This window comes from Cibotium barometz, chromosome 10 (genome assembly GCF_041138505.1).
Source record: "Cibotium barometz isolate CiBa-2024 chromosome 10, ASM4113850v1, whole genome shotgun sequence".
Classification (NCBI taxonomy): domain Eukaryota; kingdom Viridiplantae; phylum Streptophyta; class Polypodiopsida; order Cyatheales; family Cibotiaceae; genus Cibotium; species Cibotium barometz.
In genome coordinates, this window is record NC_141055.1 from 10,389,910 (window position 1) to 10,406,998 (window position 17,089).

Below are 17,089 nucleotides of genomic sequence, written 5' to 3' on the forward strand. Positions count from 1 at the left end.
CCAACTATTACCCTCGAAAGGCAACTCTCCGATTGAATCAGCTGTAACGGTCAAAATCGTTTAAGTTATTTTTCACCCACCAAACAGGTCAATTCATGAGGTAAGCTTCTCTCATAAGCCCCTCATATCCCTAGTTACTAGAATCTGAACAAAACTTGGAGATTCCAAACAAAAAAAGTCCTCTCCACAATCCCCAACGGACAGTAACTCATTGAAACTCTCTAATCCACATTAGAACTCCGTAAGACAAGCCACACACAAACAACCTCCACATCAAAAAGTTCACTTCCACTTCACTTGTAAATTTATCTCACCCACAATCTGTCTATAGTGTGCAGCGCATCTGATGTAGGTGAAATTCCCTTTGATTATCAAAATCAAGGGTTTAGATGCCTCAGTGGAACCAAGTTCACACCTTGGAGCATTCAATGCTTCTATGGAACCAAGTCCATACCTTGAGTACCTAACATTTGTGGGTACCTCTTGCTTATGCATTGCGAAGTCAGTAAATTGTTGTCCCAAGAATCATCTTAAGGGACAACCAAATGGTCTTAGACACTCAGTCTAGACTTAGTCCTCAGACAGGAACATGAGGTAAATCAGCAACTGCCTATTAGTTCATCAATTGGAAAGCGCCACTTGATAGTCAAGCAAAAGCTGCTAGACTTCAGCTCACGTGTACTTTCCAAGAAAAGATACTTTTAGTTACTTTTCTACACTCCCTCTCTTCCCAAATTGGGTCCAAAAAGGAACAACACTAATTGGCAGGATATCAGCTAGAAAAAAATCATATTGCATAATAAGGCATTCACTTGGTGCCATCGCCCTCTCCTCCCCCTGCCTACCATCGCCCCTCCTCCCCCTACCCACCTTTGCCCTGTGCCTTTGCGCATCCCCCCCCCCCCCAAAACAAAATGCCAGCTTCCGCCTGAGCATAGCCCCTTCCGCTCTCCTTCTCTCTCACTTGTGCACTACTCCCCTCCCTTTCCTCTCGCCTGCGCCCTCTGCCCCTGCTCTCATCTGCCTCTTGCCCTCGGCCGTCCAGCACACCCCCCCCCCTCTTTTCCTCCTCCCTTCCACCTTCTCTCCTCCCCTGTCCTCCTTCCTCGTTTCCCTTCTCACCTCCCCCCTTCAGTGCTTCTCAAGGCAGGTTTTCAGTTCTCAGGCAGCTCTCTATCCCGGCAAGTTTCGGCCTCTTCTGGGCTTGAACCCCCAGGAGGACTCCATGGCAGCTGCTCTGTCATCCCCGGCCGATGCCCTGGAGCCCAATCTCCTGAGCTGAAACTGCTCATGGCCTTGGCGACAAATAGAACAAGTCAGGTTGAAAGAGGTACGGTGCAAGTGGGCAGCCCTGCCGGCCCAAGCAAGAAAGGGGAAATCTATCACCTTTTGCTCCCTAAATGAGAACCTGACCCGCTGTGAAAGGCCGAGTAAAGTCTAGAAACACAACGGATCCACTCCTCCGGAAGTCCCATCTGGTACATTTTCCCCGCCAGAAAGCCCCAATCAACTGTATCATAAGCTTTCTCAAAATCCAAAAGAAGCACAATGAGATCCTGCTGACGCAACTTGGCTGAAGCTGTCGCCTCCCAAAAAGTGAAGATGTCCAGAATGCTCCGATCCTGAACAAAACCTGTCTGAGTATCATGAATCAAGTTGGGAAGGAAGGAATGAAGTCTCCGGTTGATGGCCTTGGACAAAATCGTGTAGGCAGTCCTGAGGAGACTGCCGAATCTCCTATCTATCACCACCCTCCTTTTGAGAATCAAGTGAATCAAACCCTTTCACAGCCTCTTTGGCATGGCTCCCGTAGTCATAATCTTGCCGACCAAGAAAAAAGGAGACTGCAAGCCCATCCGCTCCCAGGCATTTGCTCCTAGGGAGTGCCGTCAAGGCCTTCGCCAGCTCCTCAGCTGAAGGGAGTCAATAGGAAAGTCTGGAGAGCGGGAAAACCAACTCTCTCGTGTGCCGCCAGACCCGCTCTCGCGCATCCACCACCTATGAAGATACGGGGGCCCCGTGAGAAGGGATCTGAAAAAATCTGCGGCTATGGCCCTCACATGGGCAGGTCAAAAACAATAGATCCATCTTGGCCTTGCAGCCTACGAATACCATCTCTCCGCTTGTGGGGGCCGGCAATCTCAAAGAAATCTCCTGTAACTCTATCTCCGACCTGGGTCCAGAAGGAAGCTCTGGCATGGTATCTATACTCCACCCTCCTCTCCTCTATGGATCTGAGCTCTATACAGGCAACAGCTAGCTAACTCTCCATCCACGGGCTATCTAGGGAACTCTCCTGAAGTTGAATGCTCCTCTCTAGCTCACAAAATCTTGCCAATTTGCTCTCTGCTGCCTCCTACAACAATAAACAATTGATCTCGCCAAGGCTGGCATCCAAGGTGCGTGCGGTAGAACTTGAGTTAAAATCCAATCCCTCCCATATCTACTCTATCTTGCTGCAAATCTCAGAGTCCTATATGAGGCATCCTAGTGCTCCTCCAAGGACAAAATAACCGGAGCATGACCTGAGAAAGCAGTGCCCGCCAAGATACCAATCATGTCCCCCGCAACCGCAAGCCCACTCATACACATAGAATCTATCAAGTCGAGAAAGATTGGGGCCGGTGCTCCTCCTGTCAAACCTTGAGAAGCAAAGACTCCCGGGGCTATGTCCAAACTCTGGCAAGTGCCAAGGGTCCTGTCCCCTAAGCGCCAAGTAAACTCCTCCCAAGCAGAGTACTCTAAGCCAAAAACTGTCGACATGCCTCCATCCTCTGTTGACTCCATGTTAAAATTCCCACCTATGCACTAGAAGTCGGCCTCAGGGAGGGACTAACAAACTATACTCCGAAAGGTGGCTCTGCCTGCAGCGACGTTCGGGGCATAAACATTGAGGAAGCCCACACAGTCCTCTCCAATCCTAATGGTAACCCACTAAGCCTGCCTAGTGTCTATGATGCCTAAGCGAACCACTGTCGGCAAGAGCTGCTCTTTGACTGAAATACAAACTGCCCCCTGCATCCCGGAGGGGTCAAAAGAGGGAGACCAGAAAGTGTGACTCATGCCTAGTAAAATCTCCTGCAAAGCGACGAGTACGCCCCTCGGAAAGATGGTGCTCCTGGAGGAATAAAATGTCAATGGGTCCCCCAACTACGACTCTATGGAGCTCTCCTCTAAGGATGCCTCACCTCTAAAAACACTGAGGCCCTCCCAAACCCTAAATGTTCCATGAGACAATCCGCATATCAAATTCTCTCGGAGGCAGAGCTATCGAAACTGCCCTCCACTCCAAGAGTCTTGGGTCTGAGTTTCAGCGAGGAGTGGTCACAGTTAGTCCTAGGACAAAGTGTGCCAAGTGGGCGCAGATCCTAGCCTCCATGTGTCGCTACTATGTCCGAGCTCGAGAGTAAGCATACTCTAAACTCCACTTGTCACAATGCAGGTACCTATAGAAGGGGAGAAGGGGTACTACAACTGAGATATGAAGGAACACAAAGAGCAGCATCTCTAAAGTCCAAGCTGGAGGACACCACCTCCCCGTCCTAACCAAAGATGGGTAAGCACGTCGGTGATGCGTAGATCATGTGGATGGTGCGAAAGCTCCACTGGATGGTGGCAAAAACTGACTCCGAATCCCAATCCGTCAACGGGGCTGCACTCAAGGGAAAGGAGAAGATCATCGTGCCACTCTCTCACGTGGATGGCCTGGAATGACGAAACAGCACACAGATCCGAATGGGAGCTACCGTCTCCTCGAAAATATCAGTTCCTTCAACAGGGAGACATCGGAAGAAACTGTAGTCCACTGGCTGCCCCGGGATCTTGGAGGGCCACGTGGTTACTTTGGCGGGAGAGCCCTCACCGGAGAGGTGACGATGGTTAGCTCTACCGGCTCCAAGAAGTGATGAATCAATCGATGGACTGAGCTCGCCGGCTGCTTCCTCTCCGGGTCAGGCATGGCCGGAGGGCGGCGGGAATGCTCAAGAGAGGCAGAGGGATGGGGGGTGCAGGCTCAGAAGAGGACGGGGCAAAGGGGCTGCTAGGGGGGGTCGGAGGCGAGGGTTGGGGATGAGAGAAGAGAGAGGGGGGGGGGGGGGGGGGAGGAGCGGGGAAGAGGAAGAGGAAGATGGAAGCGGCGGGGAGGAGTCCTTCAGAGAGGGAGAGTGTGGGAGGGGATCGCCGAAGGCTTAGTGGGACCAACTGGCCTCACTAGAATCTAAGAATCTAAAGAGGCATATCAGGGGGGTAACGGCCTCCAAACCGGAGGGATCTCAAAGTGACTAGGGGGTGGCCACTGCCGTCCGGTGGATGCTACGATAACTGCTTGAAACGGTTCTCTGACAGAACCGATTCCTCGTGTGATCTGCCAGCCTAGCACGCACGACGGCGCTGCTCAGCTCTGGTAGTTGGCTGGCGACCTTGGCGCGGGCCAACGGTCTGCCACTCCCTAGCTGCAGTGTTGTTTGCGACCAGGTCCTGGTGCTCTGCTCCTTGAGGGCCTATTTCCCTCCCAACCCCCTGAGGAGGATCTGAACTGGGACCGGGCGGTTTTTTGGGGGGGGGGGGGGGGGGGGTTGTTCTCCTGGACTGGCGATGAGGACAAGCTCTAGCAAGATGTCCCATCTGCCTGCATATGAAGCATTGGCCAAGGAGGCCAGTATACTCTAATCTCTGCAGAATGGGGTCTCCCCGGAAGCAAGGAAGAGATATGACATGCGGCACTATCTCCGGAGAGGCAACACACATACGTAGAGATGGAATCCAGGCCGCCCGAGCCAAGGCCAAAGTGGCAGTGGGGGGGGGGGGGGGGGGGGGGATTCCATTACTCTCCCAATGGCTCAACCAATCACCCAAAGAAGAGAAAGGTATTCCTTCCTGAGGCCTGGGAAGCAGACTGTGACGAGAAAGCCTGAAATGCCAGCCAGTGGGTCGGATGTTGGGTTGAAGCCGTGCTGGCACCTCGCAAAGAAGGCCTAGGCCGTACACAATGCAACGGGGCTCAGCAGCATGACTCTATCTGACACCGTTGGCAGTCAAACTCTACCTGGTAGTAGCCACACCGCAAAGGATGAATATTGGTAATCTTTACAGGTGCTCCAAGGAGGCTAGCTTGTAAAAGATCCCTGAGCTATCTGCGCGCCTGCCAGCTACCAACGATCTTGCACACCAGAGTGGAGGCCTCTAGGGATGCAGCTGTCGAAGCGAGGAGCTGGGGGTCCACTTCTGAGAAGGATAGGCAAGGGACGGTGGCCTCAGTTGGGGATGACAGAGCGGGTGCCATGGAGTCCTCCTGAAGGGTGAAGACAAAGCTTGCCGAAGGAGAAATATGCTCAGTTCTAAATATGCTCAAGAACTGAAAGCAAACTGCCTGCTGAAAACGGAGGGGACGAGGTGAGAATGGAGAGCCGAAAGGGAGACGGGGGAGAGGGAAGAGGCCTAGGGGGAGAGGCAGCCCATAGGAGAGGGAGAAGGCACGGGAACAGGGGGGGGGTGGGGTAGGATTAGAGAAAAGGGAAGGGGGGGGGGGGGGGGGGGGGGGGGGAACACGCTGGCGGAAGCGCGAAGCGGGGCAGCTAAGGCGGAAGGGGAGGGGGGGGAATGGGGGTGTGCTCATCACAGCTCCACTATCTTGGATTGATCGGCTCTTCCATTTTGCAAAGGTCAAAGATACCTTTACGTGCTATTTAAAAGGATACATCAAGCATGTAATCATGTTGTTTTCTCATCGTGTAGTCAAAATAACATGTTTTTGCTAGTAATCAAATTTGTTCTCTCCTCTCCATGTGTCCTAGATTTCTTCAAAACACACACACACACACACACACACATTATATTATCATCTTCTGAGGTCGAAAATAGACAATGAGACCAATCATACAAGGGCATCTCCATACAAGATTGGTAACTGAAAAAGCCCTGGTGTCTGACTATGTGTGGACGTCCCGCTCTCTGTTTATATTTATATGTGATGTAAAACTTGTTGACAAAGGCAGAAATGGCAATCGTCTTCCCCTTTTGGAAAAAGAAACATATGGAAGAAAACGAGCAAGATATTGGATTTACCTTCCCTTAATATCCTCATCTGGCAAGATGTACTTGGAAACGGGTCCTCTGCTTTCTAAGTCACTAATGCTCTTGTTGATATCATCCACATACTCTTTGATCCTTTTGGCCACTTCCTTCACACTATTAACAGCAAAGCCTCAGGTAATATCAAGCTAGGCAATGCACTAATGTTCGAAAAAAAGAAACGACATTGCAGTGCACTCAGCAATATAACATCACCAATCTCCATTTATATACAGCAGCACATTATATAACACATTGTGAAGACGCAGGAGTCCCCCAGGATATAATGCACAGAAGGCTAGTAAAATCTAGAGAGAAAAAAAAAGCAAAATTTATAACAACAAATTTAAACCATTGCTTTCAAGGTGCAGGGCAGGCAGCAATGTGTGCTTGCACCCACCCGCCCATGTGTAAGTGCATGTGCCCACTCATTCGTGTGCATGTGCCCATGTGTATGGGTTGGCATTCTCCTTCTTTTTTTTTGGGGGGGGGGGGGGGGGTGGGGGGGGCGGGGGGGAAGGTTGGTGAAAAAGGGACTACGTGATTCCTGACCCTGAGCCATCTCAATCATGAAATGTAGCATGCAAAACTGTACATAACATGATTACATAATACAAATAAAGCTCCATATTATGTAAGCGAAGGAGGAATACTCCAAACAACAGCAATTTGAATGCAAGAAAGGACCAAGGAAGTAAAATGATGAGCACAGTCCAAGTGTCCACTCACTTGTAAAATGGTGTTACCCTGAAAAATTCATCCCATAAAGAATTAATCATTAGTATATGAGATGGCTCGAGACTTTTAGTCCTCTTAAGCAAAAAGAGGGGTCATCCATCTAAGCAAAGGCAAAAAAAGCCACCTTATATCTCCAGATATGGAGCACTCTCCAGGAATTTGATTGACACCACCCCCCGGATCTGTGATTAAGCAGCACATTAACGTGGAAAAAAATCAGTCTATAACATCAAAACCCTGCTTATTACAGATTCATAGCAAGACCAAAACCAAAGCATTACTGTACACTTCTCCAACAAATAAATGCCATAAGAGAGTCTTAATTTAAATTTTATGACAATCTTCATAGAGTAATTATAATGTACACACCAATTTGTCAATCGGTGCATAAAGAAGTATTAATAATACTAATTTATAACTAATAAATATGATACTATAATTGATTTATATGAATTTTGAAGGCCTTACTCTATTGGTTGGTATATGCCTTCCAGATTCCTACATGATGCATCGAAACCATTAACTTACAGCTCCATTGTGTGGGCTTCATGGTTGAAGGTGTTGCAAAGCCATAGCGAACCTCTTCCGGATGTGCAGGGAAGTCAAGATAAAAACGCTTTTGAATCTCTTTTAGCGCCTCCATGCATAGCTCTAAAGGATTGACTGCCTATACATGCAAAAAACAGAATATTACACACCTACCTACACACACACACAAAAAAATATGATCACAAAATCTCATGTGGCAATTCACTGTATTTTGGATTTCTAATTGCCCAAAAATAATGTGTGAAGGAGGACCTTGTGAGGAAGACCACTATGAAATAGCTTTCCTGTGGCACGGAGTTTCCACACAATCATTCCACCTGTCCCTATGCAAGGTTGCTTGTCAGCTGTATCTATCCAGAACCTGTCTCACCAATATCACAAACAAATCAATGCTCATAATAAAGGTGTAGTAAAACTTAGCATGTTCAACAAAAACATATAGACCATTGTGACTTCAACACAATGCAGTTCTGGAGCTTTAATGCACCTTAACTCTGGGAACTCTGTTGAATATCACGTCCTTCACACCCCACATGTGTATTTATGTATGTGTGCATGCGTGCACATGCATACATAAACATGAATGCATAGGCGTACATATATATGTATGTTAGTATTGTCATCAATAAGGACACTATAAAGCATGGCCTCTCATTTGACTGTCACCAGTAGGAAAAGTCTGGTTATGTCTCACTTGGATCACAAATGGTATGAGACTATCTTTTTTTTACCCAGGAAAAAGATCCTTCTATTAGTAAAAACTCAAGCAGCCATAGGCTAAATGTACATTCTCACAACCCTCGAAAGGAGGTAAAGAGAAATACTGGGAAAGGCAATTCCCTCCATGGCTGGCCGCTCTCAGAGGGAAACTACTTCGTACCAGAGGGTGGGTGGGGGGGGAGCCACACAGGAGGCCTGTAAAGCCAAGAGATCTCGCCGTACTAGTCAAAGAGAAAGGGACCCGAGCACCATGTGCCTCTCACCGCCTATGCATGCATTCCAATCTACCCTGATGCTTCCCCCACTAGCCGTGAAGGGTATGTCCACGGAGCAGATGGACACAGCTGGTTGGGGGGGGGGGGGGGGGGGGCACTGCCCTCAAGGAACTCGGTGCAACTGGCCGGCCATATATGCCAACAAGTAGCAATGCTGCTGATGATCTCCCATGCTTGGAGACCAGGTCTCTGAAGATAGTTCGGGAGTAGAAACTTACTCTATCCTGCAGTAGGATAGTAGTAGAGCCTGCCCCTACGTGGAGCCTTCTCGTAAGAGGGGCCAGTCTCTGCAACCGCCCCAGGTGTTAATGCGCAGGGTGGCCTACAACACCCTGTAAAGGCGAAGAATCCTCTGCCAAACCTATTGCGCTTTAGGACAATCCCAAAGGTAGTGCCTCTGCGTCTCCGTGGGGTGGCTGTAACACGCACCATGCTGGTCATCCTCTAATGGCCAACCAAGTGCCAACAACAAGTCTGTGGTGGGTTAATTGCCAGAAGAAGAGTATGACTTGGCTGACATTTTGCCACAGACCTTTCAAAAGACTCCAACAAAGCTGAAGGAAATGCCCTTTGAGGCCCAATGATCTGCTACTGTCGGGGTGCCATCTATCACATGCATCTAAATCCGGCAATCCCACCCTCTCGTGTAATGAAAAAAGGGGGTCGTTGGGCTCTCTGGGCTGTAAGAGTCCTGCCACGCCCACTCTCCAAGGTCCCATTGGACACATGTCAAAGGTCGGCTTTCCCAAATCCATAGCCGCCACAGGCCACCTTGGCTGGGGGAGGGTAACGTGCCAATGATGATCATAGAAGCCAAGAATCCTCACCCACTGAAGGGAGCTGCCACTGAAATCCTCGGTGGGGCAGAGGGTCCATCGTCTGTGAGAACCAACTCACAAAATGAGCGTGGCCCCCCCATCCGAACCGAGCACTTCAAGAGGGATATCATGACGGGTGAAGGCTCTGAGCCTGCCGGGGGGGTGGGGAAAAGGGGGGGGGGGGGGGGGGGGGGGGGGGGGCGTGGGAGTTGTTGAGTCAATGCAAGGGTAATCTGCTCTCTGTCCCAGATCCCGATGAGGCACCTATCCTGCGTCTCGAGGGGAGGGGGGGAGGGGGGGTGTTGTTCTCCTAAACTTGGCCCACTCTCCCATAGATTGAGCGGGACCAGGGCAGAGGGACCACCAGGCAATTTTGAGAGCAAGCGACCAAGGAGTGGCCACTATGCATCCTAAAGAGGGGGTTCCTAATCAAGGGCTGGCAGAGTCTGGTCTGGGTCAACTGGGTGAGGGCAGGCTTGAGATGCCCCCAAGTCCTGATCAAACTGGCCGCAAATCAATCCTCAAAAGAGAAAGTGAGACCACGGAAACGGGCCTTTGTTTAGATCCACTGTACACTAGGGGTCCAGGGGCCAAGGGCAACCGAGAGAGGGGGGTGCGGGACGATATCTGTGCAAGAAGAAAGGCCTTCCAAGTTCCAGGGCTCACCACCTAGCTGAAGACCTCGATCGACCAACTTGCCCAACATGGCTCTTCTCTGTATCTACAGCTTCCCAAAATGAGAAGATGTTATCAAATATACTCCGTCCTTGGAGAAACCCATTTTGGGTGTCATGAATAACCCTTTGAAGAACAGGCTATAACATGATACTCAATGCCTTAACTAAAATTTTATATGCAGATCCAAGTAAAGTGATGGGCCTCCACTGCCGGATGTTGGTCTTATCCCACCTTTTCGGATAAGGTGGATAAGACCATATGTGAGAAAGGGCGGCATCATACCTGTATGCCACATTGCCTCTAAAGCAATATTGATCTCATCCCCAATATAGTCCCAAAACCATATAAAAAAGGATGGGGAGATACCATCATCCCCTGGGCATTTTCCTTTTGAAAGAGCCTGCAATGCATGTCTCAACTCATCTTCAGGAAAGGGGCATCCAATGAGAAACACATATCTGTGTCATGTGATAAGTCTGGACATGCACTCCCAAACTTTCTGATGCGCAACATCTCTCTACCGAGAGGAGGCCTCTGCAGAAAGAAAAACTCGATAAAAATCTGATGCAATATTCTTCACCTTACTTGGCTCAGTCTCCCTGTGAGACCTACAAGTATCTCACACATTCCCTACTATGGGTAGGGAGTGTGCTAAGAGGACAAGTTTGTTGTATCTGCCACCAATCTATGCCCAAAAGGCCTCTTTAGCATGGAATGAAAACTCAGCCCACCTATCCATGGTCATCTGCAGCACTGTTCTAACAATAGACAATAGGTATGGGATCCAAGGAGACTGTGGATGCTTCTCGTGTTCCCTCTGAAGCACAACACTCCTGCGTCTGATAGCTCTCTCCTTGTCCAAGGCTTCATGTTTCTTGACCAAAGCAATACTGATAATATTGGTTGGTCCTCTCCAGGGTCTGGATTGTCACGTGACCTACAAATCTGTCTGACCTCATGTGAAATCTCTGCATCCAAATAGAAAGAATCAAAGATACGGACACGGGGGGATGCCATCTGAGACCCCAGCTCCCTAAGGCACAATACAACCGCGCAATGATCTACCTTGGTGATGCCAAGCATGATAGCAATGGTGCCTCCCCTAACCATGCCCCAATCATCCACAAAAAACCTATCCAATCGTGCCAAGAAACATCCATCCCCACTTCTGCGGTTATGCCAAGAGTAACATAAAGAGTTCGGCCTCCACTGGAAGTCATCCTCTGTCCAACAGTCCCTACCATAGAAGGAGAGCGTGAATCTTTCCCATGAGGCCCTCTCAAAGGGTGTGCTCTACACTCACGGCCTCCCTTTTTGTCAGAGGGCTGCGCAACCATGTCGAAATATCCTCCAACTATCCAATGATATGGTCATTGCCTCCAACTATCCAGCTTTTGGGCTGGTCCTACAAGTGCCCCCTATCCTTGCCTTGCCAACCTCTATTGCCCAAGTGGTCATTGCCTCAGTGGACGTTGTTCCCAAGGTTATGGTGCTTGCTCATGATAGTGAGCTTATTGAGGACTTTGTTTTGCTTTCGGGACCCAACGGTTTGTTGAAGCAACGTATGGAGATTGCAGGTAGGCCTGACCAATGCCAGGTTTGTCACCAGCAGAGGGTTAGGGGTCATAGGAGAGGATAATTTGAGCGAAAAAAGGCAGAATTGAATACAAAGAAGAACTTTCCGACGTTGAGGCTAAACGGGAAAAGGGGGGAGGATTTTTCATTGATTTTCCACATTCAAGCAAAGAGGTCAAAAAGGATGCCATTGTGATGTCATTTATGTGTAGAAGGCTAAAACCCCGGCAAGTACCTTGGAAAGGTACCATTGTCTCATCCAAAGGATCGTCACATTTATCTTTTGCCACGCTCGGAATCTCTGAGCAAATTTTCTTATCGCCTCAATAAGTCTATGCAGCTAGAGTTGGATCGTCAACTCAAGGAGTTGCTATGGTCAAGGTTTATCCAACCAAGTGTTTTACTGTTAGCAACTCCATTATATTTGTCAAGAAAAAGCATTGGTCGACTCAACTTTAAGTCAATTACCGAGCTCTCAACAAGCTCACAATCAAAAATTGCTTCCTCATGTCTGATATCGAGTGCATCTTTTTTTTCCAAGAAAAGATCCTTCCATTAGTTACCAAACTGCAGCCGAAATAGCTAAGTACAGGCTGTCATGATCCTGCAGCGAGAGAGGAGAAGGGCGAGGCCCCTCTTGTCTCCTCATAAGCAAGGGTTGGTGTTGACTCAGAGGTCCACACAACCGCCCCCCAGGTAATGGTGTGCGCACATGCCTAGTCCATGGTGAAGATGCGGAGGATCCTTTGCCATACCTGTTGCACCTTGGGACAATCCCAAACGCAATGTTGCTGAGACTCCTAAGGATGACCACACCTGGAGCACAAGACCAACCGACCTCCAACCACCAGCTAGGTGCCCATTGCCAAGCTCATCAGCCAAAGGAAAAGAGTAATCTTCCGTGGCCAGAAGCTATACCAGATGTCACGACCCTGTGTTTTTCTCTGGACAATATGCAGGTGTGCACGGGGACATGGTGGACAGTGTGAATGGCATCAGGTTGGAGTCAAAAAGTAAGCCCATCTTCTACAACCCCTAGCCCCAGGGAAATCCCTAGCCAAGTCCCCGTGCTAGTGACAAACCCAGCATTGGTCGGCCTACAGAGGACATTAGCAGTAGCAACACTTTAAAGAGAGAGAGAGAGAGTGATCAAGTTTCATGATCACAGGTGACACGAGATCTAGGCGAGTGGCAATGGCATGATCTCTTTGCCTTGGAGGATTCCCAACATCCCCTTTTTTGAGTATAGTCCATTTGAGCTGCAGGATTCAGATGCCAGATGTTGATAGTATGCCAGCGGTAGCAATACATTGGCAGACCCAGGACATCCCCACGCGTTCCCTCTAGGATCTTTGGAAACGGCTCCGGTGAAACCGGCCTGACGGGCGGTGAAACAAACACTCGCACATAAAACACTTCAACGCCATTGAAGACCTAGAAAAGGAAAACAAACAGGGGGAGCTATAGTGCTCCTGCAAACAGTACACGAGCACCGGTTGGCCCCAAAACGCAGTGGCGCCCCTTGCGGTATTTCTTTAATTGATTATAAGAGCTTTGATTACAATATAAGGCTGGGAACTCAGCCGTCACAGTAGAACTCCTGAAGCCTGCAAAGAACCTGCATCATGGCTTCAAATCCACACGGCATCCACAAACAAGTCGAGCCATTGTTCATATCAAAAGACTCTCTCACATTGAGTCTGCATACAGAAGCTTTCTCCCATGATCAGGGCTGCCACAACCATCCATAGCCTCTCACACTATGAACAGCATCACACCCTGACACATCCAGTGCTTCTGCATCACAACACAAACTCCCAAACTGTCTCTCAAAAGAGAACTCGCATCACAGCACAGCAAACCATACAGTCGACACACCTGTACCAACCCTCTCTACCTTCCAAGGGTATATCCATCTCTGTCATGGATTCCTTGTCCCCTGTCCAATCAGTAGCAAGGCTGTACCAAACATATGTCCATTCCTGTACCCTTTGCCTGCATGTGACTTATCTCCTGGAGAAACCCAAAAACATGTCTCTTCGAGAAAACCTACGACCTGTTTCCACATGAAACCCTTAGGCCTGTTTCCCTTTGAAACTTCTGTCCTGTTTCCATACATCTAGTTACCTGTTCCCTCATGAAACATCTGGCAACATAGAGATGCCCATAACTGTAGGTCCCACTGTTCCTTTCTAGCAGGAAGAAAACAATCTGCTCCATGAGCACGTAGCCATGCGAGCTTGCATCACTCCCATGCCAAGAAACATAACGAAATGACCTTGTACTTGCAGCCAAAAACCCAAGCACATAGCTGAATTTGCAGCCAAACAAAAACAGCCCATAAACAGTCCCAAAACAGTCCTGAATCCAAAGCAAAGAGAAGCTGAAAGTTCCATTAGTTGAACGCCATCATCATGATGTCTATGTTCATGAAAAACCAGCCCCTGTCCACCTTTATGTCAAGAGAAGCCAGCCCCCTGTCTTCTGCAAAAACACGCCCCCTCCAAAAAGCACCAGTGCTATTGGGCGTTTCATAGCAATCAAGGGAGGGAAAGAGAAAGTTAAGGCTCATGTGCAGTCCCACTGCTTTCACCCAAAAAAAAACAAGCACAAGAAGACACTCAGCTGCGCCTATAGTCCCTGTAGCGCAGCCCGCCAGCAGTACCTTCCTGCTGTCCGTACAGGCCTGCAGCTACCACCTGTACCAGCCGCCAGCCAATCTGCAGTCCAGCCCTGTTCGTACACTGTACCAGCAATCGTATAGTATTGTACCTGCTGTCGTACCTGCCTGCGCTGCCTGCACCAGCAAGTGCAGCCGCCTGCAGCAGCCGCCGCCAGTACCTTCAGCATCCGTACGCTGTACCTGCAGCAGCCGTACAGATCTGCATGAATTCTCCTGTGCGCAGCCATCATAAACAGTCCACTTCTCCTCCACGCAGCCAACATGCACACCTCTTCCCAAAAAGCAAGAGAGAGAGAAGCAAGAGAGAGAGATGGTGGCCAAAAATTAATGTTTTAAAGGTTTCAAAACCTTGGGAGGCCCCTAGGGCAATTTTTAGAGACTACTCCACTTTGCCAAAAAGGCCGAATTGAACACAAAGAAGAACTTTCTGATGTTGAGGCTAACATGAAAAGGAGGGGGAATTTTCATTGATTTTCCACCTTTGTGACATGCGGGGATTGATGGATGTTAAGCAACCCTGGATTAGTGCTACACTTTACTTACGAGATGATTAACTGAGATGGTATCAAGAGAAATGAGTGTCAATGCAATGCAATGCAGCTATATTAGATGATGAATGCGGTTACAATGAGATCCAAATGGATCTATGCTATCCTAGATGATGTCTACCCCTGGAAGACAGGGAAACATGCTGAAGGATGATGAAGGATGGCTGTCTTGACTCCAATGCTGAGTTCCACCACTTGTATGCTGGTATCCCTATATGTCGGAGTTGGGAAGATGGCTGAATATGCTGATTACTGATGTAGATGCTGAACTGCAGACCCCAAGGCTTCTGGGAAGAGAAACGATGAAGAGCAATATGCTGAGAATGGGCCTGAATGCTGGAATGATGAGGCGCCTGCTTATATAGGTAGGAATGCTGCTGGTCGGCCAGCATAACTACTGTTGGCCAGTCCAAATGTCCACGACTGCTGAATAAGCCTTTTCCTGCTGGTCGGCTGCCCCACAAATGAGCCTAAAAATTGCATAAAATAAACTAGATGTTGTGGATGATGTGTACACTACTGCAGGTGCCTTGCCAGCCCCATACATTGATGTACAAGCTGAACTAAATGCTTTTAATGCCTGGAAAATGCCTGATAAATCATACATAAATATCCGATAAATATTTGATGATGATTCTGATGCTGGGAATGATGCCATATCAGTGTACACCTGACGGGTGTGCACGTGACAACCTTCAAGCAAAGAGGTCAAAAAGGATGCCATTGTGATGTCATTTATGTGTAGCAACCACATGTACCTTGGAAAGGTACCATCCTCTCATCCAAAAGATCACCACATTGATCTTTTGCCACGCTCGGAATCTCTGAGCAAGTTTTCCTATCGCCTCAATAAGTCTATGCACCTAGAGTTGGATCGCCAACTCGAGGAGTTGCTATGGTCAAGGTTTATCCAACCAAGTGTTTTACTGTTAGAAACTCAATTATATTTGTCAAGAAAAAGCATTGGTAGTCGGCTCAACTTTAAGTCAATTACCGAGCTCTCAACAAGCTGACAAATAAAAAATTGCTTCCTCATGTCCAATATCGAGTACATCTTTTTTTTCCCAAGTAAAGATCATTCCATTAGTTACCAAAATGCAATCGAGGTACAAGCTGTCATGATCCTACAGTGAGAGAGGAGAAGGGCAAGGCCTCTCCCATCTCCTCATAAGCAAAGGTTGGCGCTGACTCAAAGGCTGTAGCTATTTGGCCCTCCTAGCTCTATTTCACATAATGAAATCCATGCCCGAACACCAGACACGTGGAAGAAGACATGGGGACAGGGTCCATAAGGATTGATTAAGAAAAAGCACCATTCTTGGTCAAAAAGCAAAAAGTCAAATAGGGTTGACCACGAGCCAAGGGCACCATTGGAAAGAGGAGACTAAGCCGGACCAAAAAGCTAAGAGCCGCTTTCTTAAAAAGCAGCTCTAGGGCCAAAAAGCAAGGCCTTGAAGTTGTAAAAGCACAAACCAAGAACTTTGGCTATTATTAATAATATTTAATAAAAAGGCAAAAGCCAAGCAAAAGCATCACTTTTTGGCAAAAAGCAAGGCTTCCCCAAGTATAAAAGAAGCATGAGCCTCTCTTGAGCATCAAGTTGAAGAAGAACCTCTTCATCGCGTTGCCATCTTCGTTCAAGCGTGGAGATTATCGTCTTCATCATCATCTATGAACCAAATCATGGAGTTTTTCATGGCTACCCGCTGATTTCAGAGCGCCTCCAACAACTGCAGTGCCATGTCACCATCTTTCCGTGCGACTATACGGACCCGTACAGTTGTACGGACAGAAAATTTCAAAAACCCTGGAAATTCCAGAAACCCTAAAATTGCTCAAAAAACTCTAAAAAACTACTTTTTTGAGGTTTTTATCACCCGAAAACCATTAAAACAGGTTTTATATCAATTTTCTTGCCACAGAAAGAGCTTCTCTAGGGTTTTCATCATCGACAAGGCTATAGTAATTGTGGAGATTATTCATGGGATGGGTGAGTGGATTTAGAGCTTGGACATGGAACTTGGGCATAGAGCTTTTACATGGAACATGAAGCTTAGACATGGAAGCTTGAACTTGAGCATAGACATGACGAACTTCGACACCTTTCATTGAGGGGGGAGGAAAAGAGCCTGAAGCAAAAGGTGAAGCCCAAGAGAGCTAAGCTCTTGGATCAGAAAGCCTTTGGTCTCATCGTAGTCACAAGAAACATTTCGTCGTTTCGAAAGGTTTTGTTTCGTCTATTTGAAGGAAACAGACGGACAGGTTTTGAAGTGACACTTGTCATTAAGCATACTGGTAACTAATATGAGTCACATTTAAGTCTATAACATAGAAAGGGAAACGTTCAAGACACTTACTCCACAAAATTTACAAAAGATACATTTTGTGCCGAAAGCCTCAATTTGCTAACCCCACAAATGTCATATTGATTAGGGG

General features: G+C 48.1%; 1 protein-coding gene across 1 annotated transcript in view; it reads right to left on the minus strand.

The window, feature by feature from the left end:
- The window catches only part of LOC147634547 (Peptidase M20/M25/M40 family protein), a 60,402-nt gene that overhangs the window by 12,435 nt on the left and 30,878 nt on the right, over positions 1-17,089 (minus strand). Inside the window, exons 3-7 of the mRNA XM_086803637.1 lie at positions 7,609-7,717; positions 7,336-7,474; positions 6,932-6,989; positions 6,799-6,816; positions 6,064-6,186 (exon numbers count right to left, since the gene is read on the minus strand). Of these exons, the coding sequence (XP_086659763.1) occupies positions 6,064-6,186; positions 6,799-6,816; positions 6,932-6,989; positions 7,336-7,474; positions 7,609-7,717 (447 nt within the window). The remainder of the gene's footprint in view (positions 1-6,063; positions 6,187-6,798; positions 6,817-6,931; positions 6,990-7,335; positions 7,475-7,608; positions 7,718-17,089) is intronic.